Source organism: Tyto alba, unplaced genomic scaffold (genome assembly GCF_018691265.1).
Source record: "Tyto alba isolate M040663 unplaced genomic scaffold, T.alba_DEE_v4.0 Super-Scaffold_2, whole genome shotgun sequence".
Lineage (NCBI taxonomy): Eukaryota > Metazoa > Chordata > Aves > Strigiformes > Tytonidae > Tyto > Tyto alba.
In genome coordinates, this window is record NW_024881282.1 from 14,257,112 (window position 1) to 14,284,109 (window position 26,998).

Genomic DNA, 26,998 nt, shown 5'->3' on the forward strand with positions numbered 1-26,998 from the left:
CTTCTTCCCCCTGCTTTCTGTGCTGAGCATGACATCATATGGTGTGGGACATCCTTTTGGTCAGTTGGGGTCAGTTGTCCCAGCTGTGACCCCTCATAACTCCTTGTGCACTCCCAACCTACTCACTGGTGGGGTGAGAAGCAAAAACAGGCCTTGATGCTGTGTAAGTGCTTATCACCAATAATAAAAATGACTCCGTCATGAATACTGTTTTCATCACAAATTCAAAGCATAGCCCTATACCAGTTACTATGAAGAAAATTAACTGCCTCAGCCAAAACCAGAACATATAAAAATTATTAATTTTATATAATATTGTTGCTGCATCCTAGAGGCTAGAAATAAAAGCCTATATAAGACATGCCCTGAATACTTACAAATCCAAGTTTTCCTTATATTAAATGTATACTTGAGTCTTACCTACTTCTTATCAATTAAAGCGACATCACTTGCTATAATTTCATGAATCCTACATCCTTAAATACTTAGCAGGAAAGGTGTACTGCAGGAGATCATGCAGTGAATCTTATAGACTGAATTGTTTTCTGTCTTCAATTACTTCAGTCAGTGGAATTCCAAATGCTACAGTTTAGACAGGTCCTCAGGCTAACAGATACCTTTAAGAAGTCTTTCCTGTTAATCAATTTTATTTTTCTTTTCTTGATTTCAGCCCATGGCTCCTAGTGCTTCTCCCCATTACTAACTATACAGAGTTCTCTGTCTTTGTTACACACTTTCATCAAATAACTGTAGACTGGCATCATATATTTAGTTTATTTTCCACATATGTCAATATTTCCAGGTCCATAATCAATTTTCCTGTCTCCTCCAGCTTTCCAATGTCTTTATCTTAACTCCCTTGTTTTAGTGCATATCAGCATATCTCTGGATGGTGCTTCTCTACTTGTTTTTGGTTCTCATCCATCTAGATCCAAGAGCAGGTTTTAGTCTTCAATCTTTTTTGGCATATGCTGGAAAAAATATATGATGGCAAAGATGGTAGTTTGCACCTTTCATTTCGGACATGCCATCCATACTGCTCTTGCAACAAAGGTTTTATAAGGATTTTACTGAAAACAGCAGATGAAGCCCAGGAACTACTTGATGCTTCCTACTATGCCAAAATCCCAGCAATACTTCTCCAGTATCACAAATTCTTACTGTCAATTACTTCCATGAAAGTATAGCAGCTCCTGTTAGGGATCTGGAGGCCAGGGGCATTTAGCAACATGCCTGGTCTTTTTCAACAACATTTCTTAAAATGTCTGAAATTCAAAAAAATTTCATTTGAGTTATAAGATGTACTCCAGATCATACACTTACTAGCTGTTTTCCAGAGCTATGAAAATACTAGATGTCAAAGCACCTTACAATGGTGTCATAATGATTTCTGCCTCCTTCTTTCAGAATTAAAAGAATATAAAAGCTCTTCAAAAGAGTGACTAAGATGCTGGAAAATTAAATTATTTCCTCAAGAGTGCTCTACAGACCTGTGGCATAACATCACAGCAAACATGATGTAGTGTTGATGTAGTGTTCTACACAACTCTGTCTCTTTCACTAACCTGGACACATTTTTGTTTTGAGCAGAAATAAAGATGGTACTCAAATCTAGGAGTCCATGGAAAACATTTTCTACGTCAGATTTATTCTACTTTGTTCAGAGAGAAATATGAATTTTTAGTTCTCCACCATTGTCAAAATTATATTTTTTACAGTCACTGCCTTTATAGATAAAGCACAATTGGTGCTAATCAACATTTTTTGCAATAATATTAGAACAACTTCTTTAATGTTATAGAAAGGGAGTACACTTCAGATTGTTTCATTCCTCTGATTAGCAGATATTTAAGACTAGTATATTACTAAATTCCTCTTAAGTATATTATTTGACTTTAGACTATCTTACAAATAAGTCAAAACCAGATGTGAGTCAGAGTTTCACCTATCTCATTAGCAGGGAGTGAGGTCAGAGCAAGTAACAGGGCTTTCAGGTAGAGGAGACCAGCAGTGGCCTCCAATACAGCAGAGCAGGAATCACAAACTGTTACTAGATGCCAAGTGCTTTTTTTTTTGATCTTGAGATGAAATATTCCACAGTGACTTTCTTGCAGCCTTCGGTGCTCCTGAACACAACATTAGTGTCTCATTGACCTACAAACCTTGACAGTCCTTTCCAGGGGTGTAAGAGGGTTTGGATAAAAAGGTTTTTACCAGTGCAAAGTTTAGCCAAATATTACTTTACAAAACTGTCAGCTTCCTTTGCTAACAGCTGATATGACAGGATTTGGGGGCATTACTTGAAACAACATTTCCTGCTGTACTTCTTATTTGTAACAAGAGTCAACATGAATTATTTACCTTTAAGCTCATTGTCTTTTCACTGACATCTTATTCCTCCAGGAGACAATGACTATTTTGGCTCAGAAATTCAGATGTAGGCCATCCTTCCTTAACCAGGGGTTTCTTGTAAAATTTCAGAGCAGGATGTAGGACCAGCTGTGTCATACTGCAGTCTCACAATTTGCATATCTCTGTAGGATTTCACTAGCTGTCTGTTTGAATCTTCCTCATTTCGTCAGTTACAGCTGATCTGGGTCACTGCAGAGTATTTTGGAGAAAGCCCTGAACACCCAGTCTGCCTGTCTGATCACATTTAATCACAAACTACTAATTTTTCATTTCTTACCTGATGCTGCAGTCCAGATGTACCATAACTGCCTGATGAAGATGACACTTCAGGTGTTGTTCAGAAAGTGGTATTTTGGATCCTGACAATTTCAGATTGTTGTAGTCTCAGCACTTAGTGGAAATGCAGCTGTAGAAGTGACAAAGATATTAAAAACATAATTTTAGTAATGCAAGACATCCTCATATACACTGAAACCTATTTTAAGAGGTGTGATTCTTCTCCAAGTGATCTGTTCATCCTGTAAGTTTCCATGAAATTTTGTTGAAGCTCAAATTGAAAAATAGAAGAGAGCACAAAATTTAAAATTTTGATGGTGAAATTAGTCATTAACCTTTTGTAATCACAGTCCCTCCACAAATCCTGCCTACCAGCATTTTTTCAGTGGTAAGTGCTGTTTTGTGCAATGCCTGTTTCTTCTGTGTTACCTACTTACTAGTGCCACTTCAGCGAAGGGTGGTGATGTGAAGAAGACCACCAAAAACACGTTTTTGGCCATTTTTCTTTTGGTTGGATCAGTTCCCTGATGCTACTTACAGCAGTGCCCCATGAGCAACACTGTTGCCACAGCAGGAGTGGAGATTTGCCATAACACGGGAGGGAAACTAGTAGTTGAGGGCAGAAATATTCTGTAATGCAGTGAAATGGACCATCCTCATTTTAAAAACTATTTCAATCACTTCCTTATAAAAACTATATGGAAGAAAATCCACTGGTGCCACTACAGATTAGCCCATGCAGTAAAATTGGCTATAAAGGAAGAGATTTTTGTGGTCAGAATTACACTTTCAGTTTTAATTTGCTGTCTTATCTTTCTTACTGTGACAGTTACCTATTTTTATCCTACTGTATACTTCCAAATTAGCCTCCTATCTAGAAAACGAATTTTTTTCACCCCAAACTCTGTACTCATTCACATTTTAGGACACTATCCAAAATCATTTGTATATGCAAAATTATATCCTTAATTTTCTTTCAGTCAAAAAGTTGCTTAATAATTTGAGAAAGTAGGCTGAATTTTCTGCATCTGAATTTTATTTTTTAAAGAGGATATACAAACTGGCCTGTAAGCTTGCAGATTTATTGCCAATTTGTGTTTGTAAAATATTTTGACATCCTTGAATAAACAGGTGCATAAATGCAGCATAAAATAAATCATGGATTGAATGGTGATTTTAAAATCTCAGGAGAACTGTATAAAGCTATCCAATATCCATAAAGACTACTGAATAACAAAACACTTGCTTCTATTCTTACATTCACCCCAAAACTCTTCACTGGACAGATAAAAAACAGGCAAACATCTATTTTTCCCCATGATGAATGTTACCTTTATAAAAACAAAAAACAACCTTTTACTTTTAAAATCTGTTTAAATGCTTCTTAGAATGTATATTTTCTAATTAAAATTAAGTGCAATTATGGAATTAAGTTTTCTTTGTACACTTGTATGTCAGAATGTTGTTAACATTTTTGTCAAAAAAGAAGAGACTAATACATTGAGTTAGAGTTTGTACATCCAGTTAAAAGTTTCACTTTTCAAATTATTGACAGAGTTTAAGGAAAAGTGTTATGATATGGAGAGTGACCCTTGTAATGAGCAGAGAGGGAACTCGGTGACAAAGAAAAGAGTACGTAGAGGAAAGGAAGCCAAAAAAACGATGAAAATCTTTTTGTCAAACATGCATTTAGCTCTATTCTTTTTACATTTACCTATTGCTTTGCTACCTTGTTCTCAAAGAGTGGGAATCTGAATCACTGCCTCAGCTGATAGCAAGTTCAAAAGCTTGAAAATTATGAATCTAAAGGTCACTTAAGCTATGAGGAGAAAATTCAGGGTAGAAATACCTCAACTAATGAAAATGTTTATTAATACCAATGGATCATACCACTGTGATTTGCAAGTTTGTGGCTGCAGAGGAAAATCTGTGCCAGGACTGTGTTATCAAAGCAGACACAGACAGAGGGTAGGGAATGGCAGTTGTGCACCGAGGAGAGCACCGCTGCAGCCAGGAGTGGGGAGAGGGTTTTATTTCAGTGTAAACAATGCACAGTCTAATTCTGAATGCTCTTGTTCATAATGAGATCAAGTTCAATACAGAAAAACAAGACGTGCTTTGTGTCATAGTAGAAATTTCAGAAAAGCAAAATAACGAAAATAATGAAATATAAATAGAAACAGTTTAGCACCTCTTTGAAACTGCATGATTTTATGGCACCACTGGCTAAATTTTATGAATTTTTAGTTACACATTTAACTGTCACATCTTCCAAAATCATATTAGCATACTCATTTTCAAAGGAAACAATTACTTCACAGCTTGTTTCCTTTGTGCATACTGAAACACTCAGAAAGAAAACAGCACCATCAACTATACAATGCAATTGAAAATTTTTAGAAAAATTCATAGAAAACAATTGAGCAGGGACACCCACAAACTGCTTCTGTGGATTTCATGGGGCCCTTTGATATAACTTAAGAATCAAGTGATTCATTTTAGCAGAGCACATATGGAGTATGTCATGCATTGCCTTGACTGTAATAAGAAGAATAAGGGAGCAGATGTTTTTGGTCTTGGGTTTGAGAGTGAGGTTGGGTCAATGGTATCTCTGTTTTCCTCAACTAGATGGGAAATAAGTGATTCTTTTTCTGATATGTTTTCAGCTTCTGACAACTGTCTGGTCAGGGACTCCAAAACAGACTATTCTCTGCTTAAGAATGATAGACACCTCATTCGCTTTCTTTATCATCCATGCACAAGATGTAAGCTAGAAGCAGTTAGTCACCTGTCATGCCTTTTCATATCTTCTCACGTCTTTGATTGGTGACCTGTCAAATACCATCTATATTCAAAGATTTATTTTTAAACTCCGTTCCCCATGTTTAAATATGTTATCAATTATCCAACGTTTGAAGCAGAGACTTTGTTGTGACAGATCTGGAGTTCTATTCATACAAAGCCGAAGAATTTTAAATTTCCCTAGCAGTGAAGGCCTTTTAGCTACTTATTCTCTACTATTGAAAAAAAAAAAAAAAAAAACAAAAAAACCCAAACAAAACAAAACCAACCAAACAAACAAACAAACAAAAAAAACAAAACCACAACCCAAAAAAAGCACCAGAAAAACACACCCAACATTTAATACCATTAAGTTATTTTTTTTCCTCTATCATCCTCTTTACTATACAAATTAGTATGGCTACAGTATGAAAAAACAGAAACTGACTTTTAAACATAAATTTTTATTTTTGTATATGAGTGCTTAGTTCCTCACTGAGTGATACAATTTTCTAAATTATAAGATCCTACATATAGCTATCTGAGTGACTGCTGCATTAAAGATCTACTTCTCTGCAAAAAATATTCCCTGTTTTTTAACAGATTATTACAAGAAATTTAGGTAGTAATGATCACATGAACATCTAACAACTGTCTACCTTAAAAAAAGGCCTTTTTATCATTGACTTACTGTGTAAATTATGTTCCTGATGGATGCTGGAAATCTCATGGGTTCTGTGCTTAAAAGCATTAAAAGCATTTTCTCCCTTGAAATATGGCTTAAACTCAAGACACTTTAATGCAAATATGTGCAAATACCTTACCAAATGCCCAGTCATTCCTAGCTGAATAAAATGAAACAGAGTCTCTGATGATTGACCTCCTTACCAAAATTTAAATAGCTTAGGTCTAGAAAAGTTACTGAATGTTCTTTTGTGACTACCAAGCAATTGCCCTTAAATTCAGTAATAATGAATGCATTAATATATAGGACTATGATTTAATCCACTGAAATTTATTAGATCAGGCAGATTTCTATTCCTGGTCATGATACTGCTCACTGTCTGCTGCCATTAGAGCATTTCTTTTAAGGTTATGGAGTTTTGTTATTTTTATTACTTTCTCTTTTGGTTTTGGTTTGTTGTTTAATTGTGCTTCTTTCTGAAAGTAAGATAAGCTTTGTAAAAACCATAATTTAATCTAATTAATTGATTAGGTCTTTGCATATCATCTAGAGACTTGTCACTTTGTATATAGCGTGGTATTTTTTCCTTGCAGCCTACCCATATTGGGTGGAAAAACTTAATGATACTCAATTGGACAGTGGAGATCAGCTCCGATGGGAATGTAAAGCCACTGGAAAGCCAAGGCCAACATATCGTTGGCTGAAAAATGGAGTCCCTCTCTGGTCACAGGTACTATAGATGAGGAGTCATCAGTATGTTGCATGTTTCTTCTTTCATTCAGATAAAGTCAGTTAAAGAAGACACAGAAAAGTAGTTCAGAAATTACTCTTTTCTGTGTTAGTTTCTTAAGTGTTGGTATACAGGTTTTCTATGCATATCCCCTCTGAACCATCTCAAGAAATGTGCAATTGTATTTATCAGTAATTCTCTGTAGTTCAGAAATAATTTAGGAGACAAGACCTACTGAGCTGTGGCTGCAACAGCATCTGCCATTGTACTGTAATGCACATCTAAGCAATGTCCAGTATGCTTAATTTCTTTTTCCTTTTAGATATTGGTATTATGATATTTGCATCTATTTATTTTCTGTATAAAATATAGTGACAACTCCGAGAAGTGTTGTATTTTCTGAATCAGGTTCCTTCATTTTTAGCCAAATGTTATGTTATGCTGTTTACTATATTTTGTTTATACATAATCATACTCTACAAAATACTAACAGGCTAGTGTAAGAGGTACAATGACTATTATATTTTCATCAGTTTTCAACTCCATTAATTTCCTGCAACTAACAGAACTCACCACCAACACCATTAAAATGTTCCATGTAAGATTCCTAGAATGTAAATTCTTTAACTACAGACACCTGATATATTTTAGAATTAGATCTAGATAAAATTCTCTCTTCCCTTTAAAAGGCCACTCATGGCATGGCCTGCATTTTATTTCACTTTCTTCTGTTTCTCTCACTGAAGCATCAACATGTCACCCCATATCATGTAGGTTTTTGCCTAGCACTTTTCCATTTTTATAGTCTCAAATCATTTAGAATAAAGAAAAGTTTTGTAAATTTATTTTTCCAGATTAAAATAAAGCTGTTCAATTATGGGAGAAAATGTCTCCATTTGTAAATTAATTCACAAAATGGATTTATGAATAAAAAAGTTGTAATGTCTTTCTTTTCAGTGAATGTTACTTTTATCTGTGAAGATCAACCAATTATGCAAACAATGAGAAAAGAAACATAAACATAGTTCACTTTTGAAGTTGTGAGGCATTGAAAATAAGGCTATATGCCTTTACTTTATCCATTTCTGCCTTTTTAGATGGAGTTATTAGTCCTGAAATTGAAGCAATTTAAATATCTGTACTTTTTAGTTTTCTGATTTTCCAAACCATTAGTTGCACCAGGCTCTGAAATTTCAAATTAAATTTTCAGTTTAACCTGTCTGCTTGCAACAGAAAGAACTTTTTTCAGTTTCCTCTGCATTTCTAAACACTTTATCAATTTTTAATTAAACCTACAACAACTGTAATAATGAAACCTAGAGATGTTTTATAGCAATTCAAATTATTCATTATATAGCTCCATGAAGTACACATTTCCATAAACAGCTATTAATGACCCTTCTCTTCCAGCTGTGGTAATTATTTTCTACTAGTGGACCTTTCAAATAAGAAATTTGTACTAATGATGAAGGCAAGTAGACCCTTTCACTCTTATTCATGCAAACAATCTTTTATATTTATGAAAATAGTACCATGACTGAAACTAAACATTTGCTAGAGATGTGAAGATCAGATATGTTATACCCACAACTGAATTCTTGCCTCATTAAAGTTCTCAGGATGAACTGCTTTTAAAAATCATGTAAGGATAATAGCAGACAAACAAGTGAACAGACAAAAGCAAGCCTTGGAGATAGTGAACTTGCATTAAAAAATATTTACCTTTAAATATTTTTGGAGTTTTTTCTGCCCTCCCCCATATGCTTTTTTCTTGTTATTTCTTATGTAATAATAAAAAAGGAAGCCTAAGGAAAATTGTTGCTCAGTTTTATTTTAGATTAATAATGTCTTTTGTCCCTTTTCCTGAAGTTAATAGTACAGCAAATTTCAAGTGGCTGTTTTCTTTTATATATATATATTTTTATTATTATTATTTCATTACAGAGCAGGATTGAGATGGTTAATGGTGTTCTGATGATCCACAGTGTAAATCTCTCAGATGCTGGAATGTATCAGTGCTTAGCAGAGAATAAGTATAGCACTATTTATGCCAGTGCCGAGCTGAAGATTTTAGGTGAGTATTATTGAAAAAGAACTGACTGTTCCTTTTTTTCCCTTTGATAATTATGTTTGTTCTTGATATGCTATGATAAGGAACAGCTTCTGCCAGTTTAAACTAAGCAGAGCATATAAAAGTGGGTTCCTTATTATTCTTGTTATTTATGTGTGAATGGGTCCTTTGTTGATGAAGAGAGCACAGGTCCTTCTGTTAACAGAAAATTTTCATTCATAAATTAGTGACTCAGTTATATTTTGTGACTATTTTTCATATAAGGCTATTTAAGTTCAAATAAATGGAAAAATAATTTTTACTCCCTCAAAAAATAAATGTGGGAGAAGAAAAATAAAGAAAGTAAATATATTTTATCTCTGTTAAAATTAAATTATTATTACTACCAAGGCCATTATTCAATGGTAATTAAGCATGATCTCAGTTTTAAAGGTGTAAAAATTTCCTAGGTGGTCACCAGAACAGATTGAATACTGGAAATTACATACTTGAGCTAATATCATCCATAGTAAAGTAAATACACTGCATAGTGTTACCCAGAAATATAATAAAAATTTCATTATTTAAAAGTTGAAGTGGAGAGTTAATGAGGAAAAACTTGAAGCACTTCTTTCCAACACTTTAGTTTTCCTTAAAGCAAACTGCAGTAACACACAATGGGACAGTAATTATAAGATTTCCATGGTGTTAAGTGAGACAGACTTGTAAGAGTCTCATGATCTTTATTAGACTTACAGTATAGCTGGCAGACAGGTGTCTGTCAACGTAATTCAATGGCCATATCAGAGACTGGAGATCTCAGCACTGCTCAAGCCTTGCAAATTTCAAAACCTCCACATAAGAAGAATTCTTGTAAACTCCCAGTCAGACGAATAACAAAGCTGAAGTTACTGAAATAATATACTACATTTGAGCTAAGATTTGGTTCTTCTGAAAGGCAAACAATCTAGTACATTTCCACTGTTTCCTAGATGTCCAACATTAGAATTTCACTGATAACTCTTCAAAATATTTCTGTCTAACAATATATTAAACCTTACAGTCAGTGGTCACTCTCTTTCCATCATTTTCCTTTGTCAGTTGTAATTCAGACAGCAGAGATCCCTATTGGTGACAATGTTCCCTTGCTGGTTTTTATATCTAATATAACATAGATATCCGTATTATGTCAAGTAGTTGTACATTTTATTTGATGTTCTTTAATATCAGAAATGGACACTATATGTTGCTGCAGTAAAATCAGTCTTTCATTTTGTCACTTGTGAAATTGTACCCCTGTTAAATTTTAACCATAATGTTGCACTAAACAAGCAGTTGTGTTTAATTTTCTGGATTATTAAAAGGAAAATAACAGAATAAATTGTCCATATAAATAGCTCTGGTATGAAAATTTCCCAAAATAATGATAGGAAATTCCTAAGTATTTGAGGTAATGGAGTATAATATGTTCCTATATGTGTAGCTGAGATAGTTGCAGATAGGACTTTGGTTTTGCAAAACTAGTTTAAGAAAAACACAAAAAAATTAGATTACTTGAGAACAACTGCCCTTTCTTGGTGTGAAATTAGGTAGATCCATTTGTTTCCTTATCTTATGTATTGTAATCAATGGGATTCCTTGAAAAGTGAAATACTGATAACAATATGGTTAAATATTAAGAACCTCTCACTCTCCAGACAAATATAAAAAGGGAAAACAATAAAATTTCTCTGACAGTAATACTTTTTGTAAGAATTGACTCTAGAGAGTGAGTTTTGGATAGTTGTAGAATTTAAACTTCTTTTTGTTTTGAACTAGTTACTTCTAGCAAGTTACCTATGAAACCCAGAAATTTTGGAAAAGTTGTACTTAAACGCACTGTAGTAATTCTAAAGTTGTTGTGTTTCACAAGCAATCTTACTTTAGTATGTTGATGTGAAGGATGGTCACTAATTCATAACTGGATTAAGTTATAGACCTGTCATCTATTCTTGGCTGCAGATTTCAAATGTTTTTTAAAATTCCATCTAATCTGCAGTATAATGATTTCCAAGACAAAAATGGAGATTTGATCCACAAAACCCGATTTATTATTCTAATCTTCTATTAGTATGTGATGAAGCAGGAAGCTGTGATTGTTCTCTGCGGAGTTAACATACTTCTTTTTAACAGCTTCAGCTCCCACTTTCCCACTAAATCAAATGAGGAAAACAATAGTTATTACCAAGGGCCAAGAAGTTGTCATTGAGTGCAAGCCACAAGCCTCTCCAAAGCCAACTATCACTTGGAAGAAAGGAGACAAAGCGTTAAGGGAGAGTAAGAGGTCAGAAGCCTGTTTGGTTAATTAAATATTGTGTTTGCATGGTTGATTCTGTGATATGATATGAAAATACAGCAAGTAATAAAAACATGCATATGTTATCATTGATATGGCATAATTATTTTGTCAAGCTGATTTGTCTGACAGTAGTAACTTTGTTTCCACAATATTGAAATGAAAAATCTTAAAATTGTTTGGAAATGCAGACAGATGAAAAGAAGTTCTTATTTTGATTTTTTTTCTCTATTTTCTGTTACTCGTTTCAAAAATGCTTCAGTTACACTGTAGAGACACTACAAATTTAGTACACGAGGGTATTAAAAGCATAGTGGCTGAAGTAATCAGGACCACATAAATTATCAAATGTGATAATTCACAATTCATTTGAAATAATTTTAATAAGGAAGATTTGCAGTTTGATCACAATGAAAATCTGTCTAAGAATATCTTTATAATGATTCAGAGAAGAAAAATACGATTCTATTATAGGATTTAATTATACAACTAATTTCTGTACTTAGCAGCACAGATGTTGAACAGAATATGTTTGATTAAATAAATTCCGTCCAGCTCTGTACGTTAAACATAGTTTAAGGACTGCAGGATAAATGCCAGCTGTAATTGCACTTTACAAGATTGCATGTCTGTACACTAGAATAGTTTTACCACCCTCCACATGGTCTTTAAGTACACAGAGCAATCTTATCTTCTTTCTGGTAATGTATGTGAATGAACCACTTAAACTGACTTGTATGGAATTAGTCAAAAAGATAAAAGCAAGGCCTTTTTGTTCATTCCTGCAATACCGATGAAAGCAGTAGAGTGCCTCTGTCTCTGTTAGCTGCAAAAGCCATTTAATTCAGGTGAGTTTATTTTCATCTCATGCCACTTGTTTTGTTCTGAGAAGGAAAAATCAGTAATTTTTCATGCCATATTGGCTGCTGGGAGGTCAGAGTGAAACAGCATTATATACAACATTTTACTAACAGGTATGAGTTGTATAGTGCATATTGACAAGATATGACAGAACGATATTACAAAGATGCTGACAATGTCAAGTATTCTAAGAGCGATGCCTCTATGCTTTAGCTACAGATGTGATTGTTTTCATTACGTGACCTTTTCCTCTCATCTCCAATAAACACCATGGTTTCCCTGATCACCACCTGTAAATTGCATTTTAATCTAAGACCAGTAAAGCATTTTGGTAACTATTTGATATATGTCCAAACATAGCCTAACTCTGAAGTTAAAATCTCATAAAAATAAGATCTTGAGCTACATTTTTAGTATTCACAGCTTTTGATACTTGCTTATTTTGACAGAGGCTAGAACAGGAAATGATGAAACATGGAACATAAAAAGCTTGTTTTACTTTTTCAAATCTTTGAACAACTTGGGTTGTATTCAAATTAATTTTTAGTCAGCTGCTTAGGGAGTACCTTGTGTCATTCGGAGCACTTCCCCTGCATCTACTGTATGTAGAGGGGTGAGGGAAATTTCAGTTTCAAGGGAACTCAGTTCTGTCTCTACATACACTATGCTTTAAACAATAATAGAGTCTGTTTGAAGAGGAGATGAGGAAACCTATCATGATTTTGGGAAAGAAAGTGTAAAAGAAAGTGTAAATCAGTGGAGGTAGTATGTGTGTTTCCATATTTTGGGCACTCTGAGAAGAAACCGTTGGAAGGGAACTGTGTAAAACTTTTTACAAAATGAATAATCTGACATGATGAGCACATTTCTATACTTTAAAAATGGGCTTTCTTTATAGACTGCTGATAAAAATCCCAGGGGAGGGAAAAAAAAAAAAAAAAAAACAAACAAAAAAAAAACCAAAACCAAAACCAAAACAAAACAAACAAACAAACAAAAATAACAAACAAACCAACAACAAAAAAAAACAACAAAAGCAAAAACAAAACTGAAAACAAATAGGAACTCTCATATGATGAATTTGCAAAGAATGTTAAACCATCAAAGATTTTTTTGAAAAAAAAGCATTCTGACTAAATAATAAGGAAAGGCAAAGTTAGAACAGCACAATATATTGTTTTTTTTTTAATTTTCTACCACAGTTTATTTCTCTTCTAGAGCACTTTCACCAAGTGTACATTGTGTTTTGGTTTTGCCAAGCCTGCCAGCCCGCAAAATAAATTCAATCCACTTAGACACATCTGTTAGATAAGTCTCAATACAAAGGAAACCTTCCCCTCTATGGGGAAGAAAAAATTCCACTCCACTAATGGGTCTGCTATCATCTAGTCTCCCTCTTCCAAGCTGTATTGTCTGCTTAGGTGTGCAATCAGACAACCAAAAGCTGGTTGACAGAAATACTTCAAGTGACATTTCTGTTTGTAACTGAGCAGAAGGCTGAGTTTGTTCCTGTGGAACTTGTGGCTGGGTACAGTTGTCACTGCAGTCAGACCTTGACTCTAGCTCCTGGAGTTTAATGCAGTCTGAAAGCCTCAGATCTTTCAGATTCATTCAAAAAGCTGAAGCCATTCACCTGGCAACATATCTGTGGAAAGAGTCTTCATGATCTCCATCTCTTGGTCTGTTTTTACCTTTGACCAAGTAATCCAACTTAAGGTCTTCATATTCACAGTCTCTCCCTGGTGAGCAATCATTATTCTGAGCAGTCAGATCATTTAATTCCATTTGGAAAGCATACATGTATTATAACAGCTCTTTTGAACAGGGTTCTGAATGAGTGACAAGTCTATCAGATGAAGCAAAATAAATAGGACATTCACAACTAATTTCTGACAAAAAAAAAATAATTCTGAGTGCTTCAATCTTATAAATGCTTTAAATTTAATTACTCATATAGAAGCATATTTATTTAATGAAGATTCCAAACTATTCACAATTAATTCTATTAAACTTTCTATTAATCTGCTGCAAAAGCCACATTTTAATGAAATAAGATATATAGTATTGGAGAACTGCTATGCACAAGATTAAATCTTCCAAAGAACAAAATATATAGTCTGTCAATCTTACCGATACAGGAGATTCAATGATCACTATCAGCATTTGAAAGCAACTACATATAAAATTAAAACCTCTTTCATTTATCATTATCTCAGAGTGTCGTTAATACACTCAAACATAAATTCATCAGCATTTTCACTTAAAAGGTAAGAGGAAGGAAAAAATCTATCATTCTATTTTGGAATTATAACACACCTGAGCGTAACAACAATGAGAGTTGTGTAAGTAGAGAAACATACTCAGGCTACATATTTTCATTAGTCTTCTCACAATAATTAAAATTGTTAACTATCTTTACTAACCACTTGCCTCTGGATTCTATTGTTTTAGGCTGCTATGTCATGAATGACTGTGTGTCATTTATGGAAATCTGTGATAATGTGTACTCTGGTTTTTGATTTGAACATTGAGGAGCTTTAGTCCATAAGAATTTTGTAAAGAACTTTGAATTTTTTAGTTCATTAGTAGTTTTATTTTTATAGAAAACTGGATAATATTGGGATCCATATCTAAAAAAAAAAAATATTTTTGTGCTCCAATTTGTAATAAAATGTTTGGTTAAAACTTTGGCTTAGGTCCTAAATAAGAATTGAGCCCTTGGCAAGAGTACTGTGATCAATAAACATTTTTGTGAAGTTTCTAAAATATTCCAATCGGATATTTCCTAATCTGTAAACAAACCATCATTTATTCTCTTGGCTTCAGCTTCTAAACAAGACCCAGACCCAGACTATTCAGATCAGAAGCTCAGTCAGCAACCTGTTGCTAATCAAACATTTTTTAAAACTTATGTATCAAGATACAAGAAGACAACAAAAGTGATATTTAATACTATTATTTTAGGTAGTCAGTAAACTCTGTAATACACAGTAGAATAGATTGGAATCTGCTGTCAGTTACAGCAATATAAATCATGAGTAATGATAATAAAGTCAATTATTAAATTCTGGACAAATATTTTTTTATAAATTCTTTCAATTCCTGTGTTCAGGTTTCTGTAAATTGCAGGTATTTTCTAATGGTTTGCTACTGCACAAATTTTTGTGAGCCATTAATTCATGAGCTGTAACCTCTTTTTCATCACTTCCTTAATGTCACTGGCCCTTCTTGTCTAGATTTCCCTGTAATAGTGACTACAGCTGGTTTAAACAGATATGCTTGATGAGTCATAGGTATTAAAAAGCATTATAAGTCTTTGTTCATCTGTTTTTGTTCCTTCTCCTACATCTAAAATAGTCTTCTTATTAAACTTATATTGAATATTCACTCTAGCTCATTATTTCTGTTACATATCTATTAATTATAGTTAAAATAAAATAATTCAAAAGCACTCTGGCACAGCAAAGAGTTCTATTCAGTTACTATTTTTTCTTCTCTATTCAGAATACCAAGAAATGTAAAAAAAAAAAATAGCACAGTTTAACCCACAAATGGGTAACTGAGGAAGCAGAACTTTTATAGTACAATTTTTTTCCTGTTTTATTTTTCTTTTGCTCCTTATCCTTATGAAACTTCTCAAATAATAATGCTTACTTTATTGATGTTTCTTGTGTACCTCACTTTGTGTGCAAATTAATATTTAATCTAAAAAAAAAATCTAAATACAGTGATGTCTAAACATATATGTATGCATTGGAAATATAGTTATGCATTTATTAACTGCTCCTTTTCTATATGGCACAGCCTAATCTTTCTCCTTCACATAACAGAACAAGCTTTACAGGAAATTATTAACAGCCTCTGAAGGTCAGGTTCACAATAGATTGCCATGAGCGGAACAACAGTGCTAGTCTCTCAGTGATCACTGTATAATTGCTCATATTCATCCATCTAGGTCCAAGGTTAATTTTGCCTGAGGACCTAAATATATTAAGTGTTTCTGTGAGGAAAATAAATGGTGACAATACTCCACCTGCCACTTCAATTCAGCCACTTTTCCTATTGAGCAATTAGTTTCCTGCATTCCACTTCTGTTTGAAGGAGTTCTGGAGATAAGGTGAAGAAAACTTCAGGTTAAATAGCAGAGGGAATTTTAGATAGTTTGAATGCAATATCCTGGCTTGGGTTTGGTCAGGACATGAACCAACATCCCTATTCCTGCAGCAGACATCATGGTGGTGTTTTTATTAATTGCAAGTGGGTAAAAACTTCTTATTCCATTTTCTCTGAATGATATCAGGGAATCATGGAACAGCTGAGAGTAGCAGGGACATCTGGATATCGCCTGGTCCATCCCCCCTGATCAGAGCAGGGTCAGCTAGACCAGATTGTTCAAGATCATATTCGTTCAGGTTTTGAGTATCTCCAATGATGAAGGCACTTCAGCCTATCTGGGAAACTTGTTCCTATCCCAGTTAATCACCCTTATAGTAAAATGAAAGATATTATTTTGCTTAAATGGAATTGATGTTTAAATGGAATTACTTGTACATCAGTTTGTGCCCATTTCCTTTTGTCCTGTCACTGCGAACCACTGAGAAGAGTTTGACTCTGTCTGTTTATGCCCTCCCATCAGTGTGTGTATCCATTGATCAGTGTGTCAATCAGCTAGGATGTTCTGATCTACAATAAATATGGCCATATAACGTATTAATACCAACATTTCTTCCATGACACGTGAAATTCTCCAGTTCTGCCTCAAACCTGCTTGGCCACCAAAACTCATAAAATGGACATGATACTTACTCATGCAAAACCTGCCTGCTGTGTAATGCCATGTAGCAAAGTTATTGTCTGCTTGACATGTTCTTAATTTACTGTGTATCTCACCTGAAGTTGTTGGGACTGATTTGTAGCCATAGAGAAGCCTGTAGCAGCTGTACATTGAACAATGAAGTACTGGATATTAATAGCAAGTGCTCTGACAGTCAGTCTTCAAATATCACACATAAAATTAGTGGATACTGAAAACAGGGAGACATGAACATTTGTGAAGCTATCAGGCATTAAAAACATGGAGAAATAGTAATGGGGAAATTCAGTCTTCGTAGTCATGTAGATATAAAATTTTAAGCCACACATTGACCTATGAAGAACAGGAAAATACTAAACAGAACCCATTAAGTAAGAATCATTGTCTATAGGTAATAAATGAGGTGTAAATCCACTGGAGCAGACAATGTGTTCAAGTTGTGTATAACATAATACACGAAGGAGCGAATTAAGGCTGCTGAAATTTTGTCTTTGCCTAAGTTTGCATCATTTTGTGTTCTTTTAGTTATGTTTCCTTAACATTCAGCAGCTGTGAAAGAAGTCAGAAAAAAAAGAAAGAGAAGAAAGAGATCTTGTATGGAGACAATAAATTCCAAACGTTAATATAGGATTGCTACAGTGTTTCTAGACAGAGAAACACTGTAGCCTGAGACTATTGCCTTTACTTACTTTCAGGTTAATACTGAAATCTCTGAACTACAGAAGCAGCTGTCCTGTATGCCTAGATATCCCATCTGTCACACTTTGCTATGCAATTAGTGGAAACACATAGAGCACTTAAATCTAAAAATATCATCATTCAAAACCTTAGAAATGGATACATTATTATATTCTTCGGGTCTCTCAGACTCCTTCATTTTCAGTTTTGGCAGGTTCTTATTACAGTTTTACTCTTCACTCTAATATATTTAAGGATCTGTCCGTGTTTCCATTGTAAGTTTCCTATTTTAATGGCTTTACAGCTCAATTTCTATTAAAAAAAAATCAAAGGAGAAAAGAAAAAGAAGTGTGTTTCATAGCAGAAACAAGAAAAAAATTGAGTCTGCAGGTGAAATTTGTATCCAGTTTTACAAAGTGCTTTGGTTACTACATGTTGTGTTATGTTTTTTAAATATGAACATGTATTTGCACATAACAGAGGTATGTATTATATTATTTCTTTAAAATCATGACAGTAGCTTTCCAAAAGAATTTCAGTTCTATCTAACTGTGGTATATAACATCTGTTTAAGCTGAAAACTGTGCACTGTGAAGGCAAAGGAAAGTATATATGTAAAATGGGCAGAAAATTACTCTTAACTGTAATTTTCAGTTTGTCTCTTGGTCCCTAAGTTGCTCCAGGCTCAACTTTGTATCTGGCACAAGCTTTTCTGCATCTGTCTGATCAGCCACACAGAACAGTAGCTCAGTTTACTACCCTTCTACTTTTTGGTGAAAACACCACAAATTTTGTTTCCTGCTAATAAAGAAAAAACTTCAGAATTAATCCAACTATATTAGCAAGCTAATAAGCAGTTTGAAGATTTTACTTTGTATCCCCAGTTAAATATCCAAAGAAAATGGCCACTTATGGGTTTCAATTAGTTTAACAAATAGCATTTCCCACAAGCTACCAAATTAGTTCTGTGGTTTTGTTCAAGGAAATTGATATCTAGAAGATCCTAAATGACTTCTCTGAACTGAAACATCCCAGTCTTTCTTCCCAGGAATATTATTCAGGACAATACTTTCTATTATTTCTCCTTAATACAGTAATTCATATACTGCTATACAGCTATTTAGGCACTTGCTGACTCTTTTTAGGGAAATAATACTTGATTCTAAAACAGAAGTGTACATTTAGGTAACAGTGCATTGAAGAATACAGTATTTCAAAAAAACATTCACTTCTTCACTCTTTGGTTTGATGTTTGAAGACGTTTCACCTTATCTTACCAATTTTCAATTCAAATAGGATTTAATTTTGTAAAAACACATATGCAGTTCCCTACAATACCCACCCTAGCCTCCAGCTGCTTTGTCAGCAGAGTGCAAGTCTCACAATTACTCTGTTGTATCCACCAAGCACATGTGGATGGATGTTTTGGACTTCTTTATGCACCTACAGACTAGACACAAATACTTAGGGAGCTGAGACCCACCTTATATTACCTTTCTTTTCTTTTTTTTTTTTTTAGTTATTGAACTGTAAGTATCCGATATACATATCCCATAGGCTCAACCTTTTTAAGGTTGCTAACAACCACAAGATACTTGATCTGTTGTATATTCCTTGAATATCTGCTCACACAACTCAACTAATTATCAGTTGAGCAAACAATTAATGAATTCTGATTTTAACTATAATTCATTTCTCTGCTGTTGTTATAAATGGCTGCCTGTTTGTGCACCACACAGGCAGAATATGACAAGTCATCAGTCACCTAAAGGTTTTTCTTTCCTTAAGGCTCTTCAGACTATGACTTTTAGCATAATTTGTCCTTAGTAGAAACTTCATCTAAAATTCTTGGGAATTTAAACACTTAACTTCATGCCACCAGCTGATCTTCAGATTCCCAAGTGGCACTTTAATGATCGAAAATTAGTGAAGAGAGAAATGCTGAGGACATTAAGAAAGAGGAACTTCATGACGGAAATTCTTATCTTCCTGAGAGAGTTCTGCAAGTCATTTCTTTTCAATTTTTGCATAAATCACGATCTAATTTAGCTGTGGCAGGCTCATAATGGGAATTAGAGATCTGGTTATAGAGTAGAAAAGAGAAACAATTATAACCTTGACTAAATAGTAAAAACAAATGGCAGGATCACCCCTTCACAAAAAAACCCCTTTGTTCAAAACCAGCATTGTTTCACTGATTTGTTATGTTACACAGCATGAGTTTTGACAACACAGTGATTTTGGCCATGTTCCTAAACAACTCTTACTCTTTAAAAAAGCAGTCCAGTACCAATCATGCCTGAAATGTTTCCTGCTTTGTGGACCTTAGGCAAGAGATTTGCTTTTATGTACCTATGGGTGCAGTCAGGTCTGGATTCAGTGAAAAAGTTAAGTTTCTGAAATTTCTTTCCCTCATGTCAGGCCTCTTGCTTTATAATGAAAAGATTTAGGGATCTGATTCAGGTGTAAAATAACCCCTTTATTCCAGGGAGGTTTTTTTTTTTTTTTTTTGCTAGATCATTTCCCCTCTCAGCTGGTCACACAGATGCAGACATGCTCATGCCAGAGCAGCCCAGGAAGGATTGGAGTGAGTGGGCACAGAGGAGCGAGCATCAGGAGCAGCACACAAAACAAGTCTCACATTTTTCTGCCTATACATGCTGTACACCAGTTAGGGCACATGATTTACCTACATGAGTAAATTTAAAGCTGCCTTGTAATACCTAGGATTGCACTGGGATGCAATCAGATATGCTGTTAAACAGTTAATCCCTGGCTGTATTGTAGCCTGCATCAAGTGGCTGTCCCCAAGTAGTCCTTAGGCATTTTGAGAGTTTGTGCATGCCAGAAGCCATTCCTGTTAGGCTGTTGGTGTGCTGCCACCATGTTTAAAGGTTAACAGCATTTAACACAGTGGCAAGAGTTCTGTGATAGCTGGCTTCAATATATGGAAGGAGCATGCCTATTTATTTTCCTGATAGAGACATAATCACTGTTTAAGTTGTGCAGCACGAGAGTCTTACCTCAATCAGAATATCTGGATATTATTACTGAATTAGTCACACTGAAATAGTGACAAGATAAATAATAATTACTGTTGCTCAGTGATGTGTTACCATTTATAGCAATAAAATGTTTAAAGTCTGTAGGCACCAGGTCTATTTTTAAATTAGGAAGAAACAGTATGTTGAAGAAGAAATTCCAAAGGCATTGTGGAATATTTGTGAAATGAACCCCGATTGTTTGGATTGAGAAATCTTGTCAAACTCCAAAATATGATCATATACTTCAAATGTATCTTTTAATTTATACCACTGTAAAGGGCTGAACTACATTTTAAGTGATGCACGATATTTTGTTAGGTCTACTAGTCAGCATCCATAATCTATGTGGAGACTGAAAAGATTTTTTACACATTGACTGCTGAAATTAATTTTGAATTAGAAATCCACCTTCTCAGGGAATATTCTTCCTTATCTGTCATAAATCTAAATTAGTTAGCATGTTTTTTCAACCAATCACTTATGGCATCAAAATTTAGTGATCTTTGTAGCTATATTATAAAACATATTATTAAATTTCAAAAGTTAAAGGGAATTTGTGATGCATTAGGAATCTCCTCTCACATTATATTCTGACATTTTCCAGTCTGTCAATCTTGAAAACCCATGGACTGTCACTATTTATATGCTAATTGCTCTAATAGAAGTCATCTATGAATATTTTTAAAAAGTTAGAAATGCTTTGCAGAAAATTAATTTGCATACAAAAACTTAAACAAGTGATTTGATATGTAGGAAAAAAGTATGGTGAAAACTGGCTTTGTAATGGGATTAGTAACAACAACAACAAAAAAATAAAATTAGTATAGAAAACAGCAAACTACAATTAATCCACATAGTCATGATAAAAAATAATGACTCTCAAGGTCAATGATTTTCAGGACTCTGTCTAAATCCATTAAAATATTTCAATACATAACTGACCATAAACTTCCTATCCAAACAGCAGTCTCAACTGGCTATTTCTAAGCAATATATGGCAATGAAATTATATCTTATCCAGAAAAAAAAAAACAGCCAAACAAACAAACAAACAAACAAAACACTTTAGGTCAGAACAAGGTATATCTATCATGTTTGCACTTTTGCAGATTTTCAGATATTATAGGACACCTGTTTTTGCAGTTGTCAAGGTTCAGATTTGCTCCACTGTGAAAAAAAGACGTGATATTTTCTCATGAAGATTTTATATCAATATATCTATAAGGAAAGCCAAGTTATTCCTTTATTTAAGTAATATGGCTATTAGTATCACAAACCAGTATCATGCTATTAATGATTATGAGTTACATTCCTTGTCTTTAACACTATCAATCTTATGTTCTCCTATAGGCAAGGAGTTAATTTAAAACAACTTTAAATTAAATGTTTTTCTTAATAAACGATAAAGAGTAGGCAAGAATTTAAAAATATTTATGAAAAACTACATGAATGATACATCACCTTTGTAAACTGTAAACCCATTTACCACTCTGACAGAAAGTATTTCTAACATGATCTAGTTGTGTATAACATCAATTTTGCCATGGCAAGTTATTAGTATAAGTGAAAATCAGATTACTCTGTTGTTAATGACTTCCATGGAAGTAAATTTTCTACATACATATCTGAGATTCCTGTATTTTTTATTTTCTTTTCAGTATCTGTATACAGCTACTGTCCCTACAATAATAATAATAAATGAAAAGTGAGAAGGAAAAGAAACATAAGTGAAATGCACACAGAAAATATAAAAATGTACTGAGGCTTCTGTTTAGTAGACTAGCCTTGAAAAAGAGAAAACATTCTAGTAAGAGCAAACAATCAAGGCATTTGATATTTGTTAAGACTTTTAACAAGCATTCCTCAAACTTGCCTTTCCCTTCCAATTTTGCCTTGCTAAATCCTTTCTAAAAATTATTCCTGAAGTTTCTGTTTCTAACCTTTAACAAGTAACAGCTTCCTAGTTAATTAATATAACATTTTTATCAAAGTATTAAAAAATATTTAGTCAAAGTAGCAGCTACATCAATATCTTTAGCACTTCACTGGACCTAATACAATACTACCAATACTACACCTTTTTTTTTTTTTTTTTCCCCAGCTGCCATAGATTGTCATCTCTGTACAGTCACTATTATGCTTTTTGTATTATGCTCATTGACTCTTACCTCTTTGCTTGTGTTCACAGCAGACATAATCAGCCTAAAGCTGGGAAATGTATAATTTAAATTTTATCACAGTGTCATTAAATTAGCTGTGCTAAAGCCATTGAAACATCCTTAAAGGATTAAAAAATTACAGTTTCTAGTTAAAAACACAGAAAGACCTATGAGAAAAGTGTACTATTTTCATGTGTGTGACTTAAGGTCACAATGCATATAATCCCCTCATTACCTAGTTCAATATTGTTGGAAAGTGATGATATAGTGTTGTACCAATATAATAAGGTGATATGGTATAATAGAAGTATGATTATGTAGGAATCAGAAATTGCACATTCTGAAGCTGCTAAGTGTTTGATGTAGCTCCATATTCTTTTCAGTTCTACAAAGTTCTCAAACCATAGAGCAAAAAGACCTTCCACTTCCCGTTTTGTCATTTTCATACAAATTGCCTCTTTAAACATTCTCAGATCTATGGATTACTGATTCTTTGACAAGAATAACTACCACTATTTAAAGGAATCTCTCTTAGACTTTACTGTTCAGTGACTGTTTATTATAATCTTATATTTTTATCATTGTATTTTTCTAATTTCTGTTCATTATGTACAGTAGCTACATAACCCCAAGAGCATCCTCTGGTGGAGTTCATTTGTCACTACTAGGCCAAATGACTTAGTAACAATGTACATTTGTTTTTTTTAAACAAATCCCTTCACCCACAGAACATTAACACCTCCTGTCTTTGAGTTTAGAACTGGAAAGGTTTTCTGTACATAGGCTGGAAAGTTATCATAATCCAAAAGCTAATGATTCTTTCCTCAAAACTTCTTGTCTAGTAAAATCCAATAGACAGCTCTCTCCCCACCAAAAATTGCAAAAATAAGTTCCAGACTAGAGAAAGCCCAAGCAAATCTACAGATAATCTCAGCCTACCTTAATTCTTTTACTCAGCAACAACTTCTGTTTTCCTAATATAGTAGCACACAACTTTGAAACACCTTTACTTTTCTAATCTGTTTTTATCAGCATTTTTTTAGTTTCCTATCTTCATCTCTGGTACCTTTTTGCTGTGAATGGATCTTTATATCCCTTACTAACAATGCCAGATGAAAGTCTTTCACAGTCATCAGTGAAAAGCAAAATGTGTATCCATGAAGACTTATTTAGTAAAGACTTATTATAAACAAAATAGCACCTTTTTTTTTTATCATAGATCTTTTCTTTATTTTCCTTTTCTTTCTTCTATTTTGTAGTGTTCTGTTACATTGCAGTGCTTCTGGAAAGCATGACTTATAGAATGACTGAGATTGGATAGGACTTCTAGAAACCATCTAGTCCAACATTCCATTCAAAACAGGACTAACTGCATCAGATTTCTCAGAACTTTGCTCAGTTCAGTTTTTAATATCTTCATGGATGGAGATTCTACAACCTCTCCGGTCAACTTGTTCCAGTATTTGGACACCTACACAGTATTTTTTTTTCCTTATATTTATTCAGATATTCTAATTTTTGTCTGTTACCTATTAATCTATGCATCTTCAAGTCCAGCTGTGTCTTCCTGCTACTCTCCAATAGTCAGAAAAAAAAGACCTACTCTTAACCTTCTTTTCTCTAGGCTGAAACAAAAAAAGTTTTTCAGCCTCTAGTCATATGTCACATGGTTCCATCCCATGACCTCTCTTCTAGACTCATTCCAGTATGTCAATGTCCTTCTTGTATTCAGTGCCACAGATACAATCCCAAAAGAAAAAGTGCCAAATAGAGGTGAAGAATTGCCTGTGTCAACCTGCCAGATGCATTTGTACTAATATAGCTCAGAAGGTGGTTAACCTTCTTTACTGCAAGGACACACTGCCTAGTCTTACTCAGTTTGGTATGAACCAGCACCCCAGGTCCTTCTCTGCAAACCTGCTTTTATCTAGTCATGCTGAGTCTGTATTTGTGCACAGAGCAATTCTTAACAGGTTTAAAACTTTACTGAAGATCTCAAGGCTTGTCCCCATTTCTCCACCTGTTGAGGTTCATATGAATAACAACGCTGCTCTAGAGCATATCTATCACCCTCTCAATTTGGCACCACCTGTGAAACTGCTGAGTGCACTTCTGCCATTGTAGGGGCCATTTATAAGATCAGTAAATAGCTCTGGTCTCTCTAGAGGCCATGAGGGATGGCAACTAGTAGCTAACCACCAGCTGAATTTTATATCACTGATTACAGACTTTGGAAACAGACAGTGCAACCAATTCCTGACACACACCCAAAGAAGACCCTAGTGATGATCACCCACCTTTTATTTTTCACACAAATGCTTGGTCCAGGATCAGCTGGCTTTGATGCCTTCTTTGATGAGTCTTCCTCCACTTCAGCTGTTCCCAGGGCACTATGACTGTCTTGAAGTTGCAGGTGTAAATGATCTACAGGTCAAGCTCTAGGAAGACTGCTGTTTACTGAAGTCGTGCTCTTCCAATCTCCTCCATCTTGAGTTTCCATCTACTGTTCCTTTGAGTGTAGTCTCTAGCTGACCCTTATTTCTTGTTTCACATAACTTGGGCTTTTGTCTCTTTGGGGTCTCTCAGAAGACTGTGTCAATCTATCTGTCCTCCCTGATGTCTCACAGTCTGCGTGCACTGCAACATTAACCGCCAGGTCTCTGTTAGTGGCCCTCCAGCCTGACAGTTACAAGGCTACCCCACGAGCATCAGCTGAAGAGTTGCTCAGGTTGCTTCTTGACAGCAGTCAGCTGAAGACAGAAAGCATAGACTGCGCCTAACCAGAAAACAACCAACAGAAGCCTCCTGTTAACTGATAGAACTAAAAATCTCTAGGAGACAAACCTCACCAGCAATGACAAGTCACTAGAAGATGCCAGAAAGAGTTCTCAAAAGAAGGTGGGAACTGTAGGAATAGCATCTAGCTCCTGATTGCTGTGGTTTAGGAACAGTGTTTGTACTATAGCTGATTTTTTCATTGTGTGCTTGTATTTTTTTCATTGGGGATGGAAACATATTTTCAACTTAATTTTTTCTCAATACTTTCCTAATAACTTCATTTCATATCCACCTCATATTTCTAAAGAAAAGGGGTTTTTTTAAAAAATCACCTTGTGTAATTACCCTGCATTATAAATCCAAGCTAAACTAAGACTTTGCAATTCTTTCATCAGGGAAGAGAGGAAAAAAATCTCTTTATTGTAAATCAAGCAATAGCTTAGTGCTGGAGAGGGTTTACCACCTTTGGTAAATATTTGACCTGAAGGTTGAATCTGCATCAGACAGTATATGGTCTTGGACTGAGGTTTGTGGAGAGTGGTGGCTACTCTGCATCAGGCTAAGGGAAAAGATAAAGAAGGTTGTAGGACATGAAGATTCAAAACCCTCCACTGCAACACCAGTGACATGCATCATCTACATTCTCATAGAAAAGTAAATCAAGGTGCCAAAGCTATATGTTTGTAAACTGCTAACAGGAGTATTGAAAACAGCATGCTATTTAATACAAACATACACAGAATCTTTTACAACTCAGAAACTGAAACTGTTTATATTGTTCCAGTAAATGAACCTAAAAAATATTATTAAAAATAATGTACCTTTAATTTACCTTAGACCTTAAGTGGATTCAGGAGAAATTATGCTAACCAGTTCAGACTTTATGACTGACACCTCTGCAGATGCAGACAATTCTTCCTCAGCCTATGTCCTTGTTCTAGCATTTCTCCTCATTCTGATTTCATGCATCAGTAAACTCTAAACAAACTATGTCTAGGAGCACACCATGCACTAATCTTGCTCTGACAACCTTGTAATGGGAATTGTAATACCTATTACATTTTTTCTAGGTAAAAACAAGGGAAGTAAAAGACTCTCTCTTTACATTTTCTAGTTTATATGGTAACAGAGATGCTGATTTTTCTCTGTGAGTTCTTGGTTTTAATGGCAATTAACCATAAATGGCACCATACACTTTGTCACTGTACTGAATATCCTTCAGACAAAAAGTAGTATTTGTGGTGACTTAAAATCCCTAGTACTTCAAGAGCTAAGTGCAGCATTCAGAAAGGTATATCAGTTGAAGTTTTTATCACCACATTATCCTTATTGGTGAATTTGTTTTGAATCAGGTTTTCAACGTTTCCTCTCTTTTGCATGTAAGACAGAGTATTAT

General features: G+C 34.4%; 1 protein-coding gene across 5 annotated transcripts in view; it reads left to right on the top strand.

The window, feature by feature from the left end:
* The window catches only part of CNTN5 (contactin 5), a 655,782-nt gene that overhangs the window by 512,514 nt on the left and 116,270 nt on the right, over positions 1 to 26,998 (top strand). For all 5 annotated transcript variants that reach the window (XM_042793009.1, XM_032991061.2, XM_032991057.2 and 2 more), the window contains 3 exons: positions 6,748 to 6,884; positions 8,829 to 8,958; positions 11,107 to 11,257. In XM_042793009.1, coding sequence (XP_042648943.1) covers positions 6,748 to 6,884; positions 8,829 to 8,958; positions 11,107 to 11,257 — 418 coding nt within the window. The remainder of the gene's footprint in view (positions 1 to 6,747; positions 6,885 to 8,828; positions 8,959 to 11,106; positions 11,258 to 26,998) is intronic.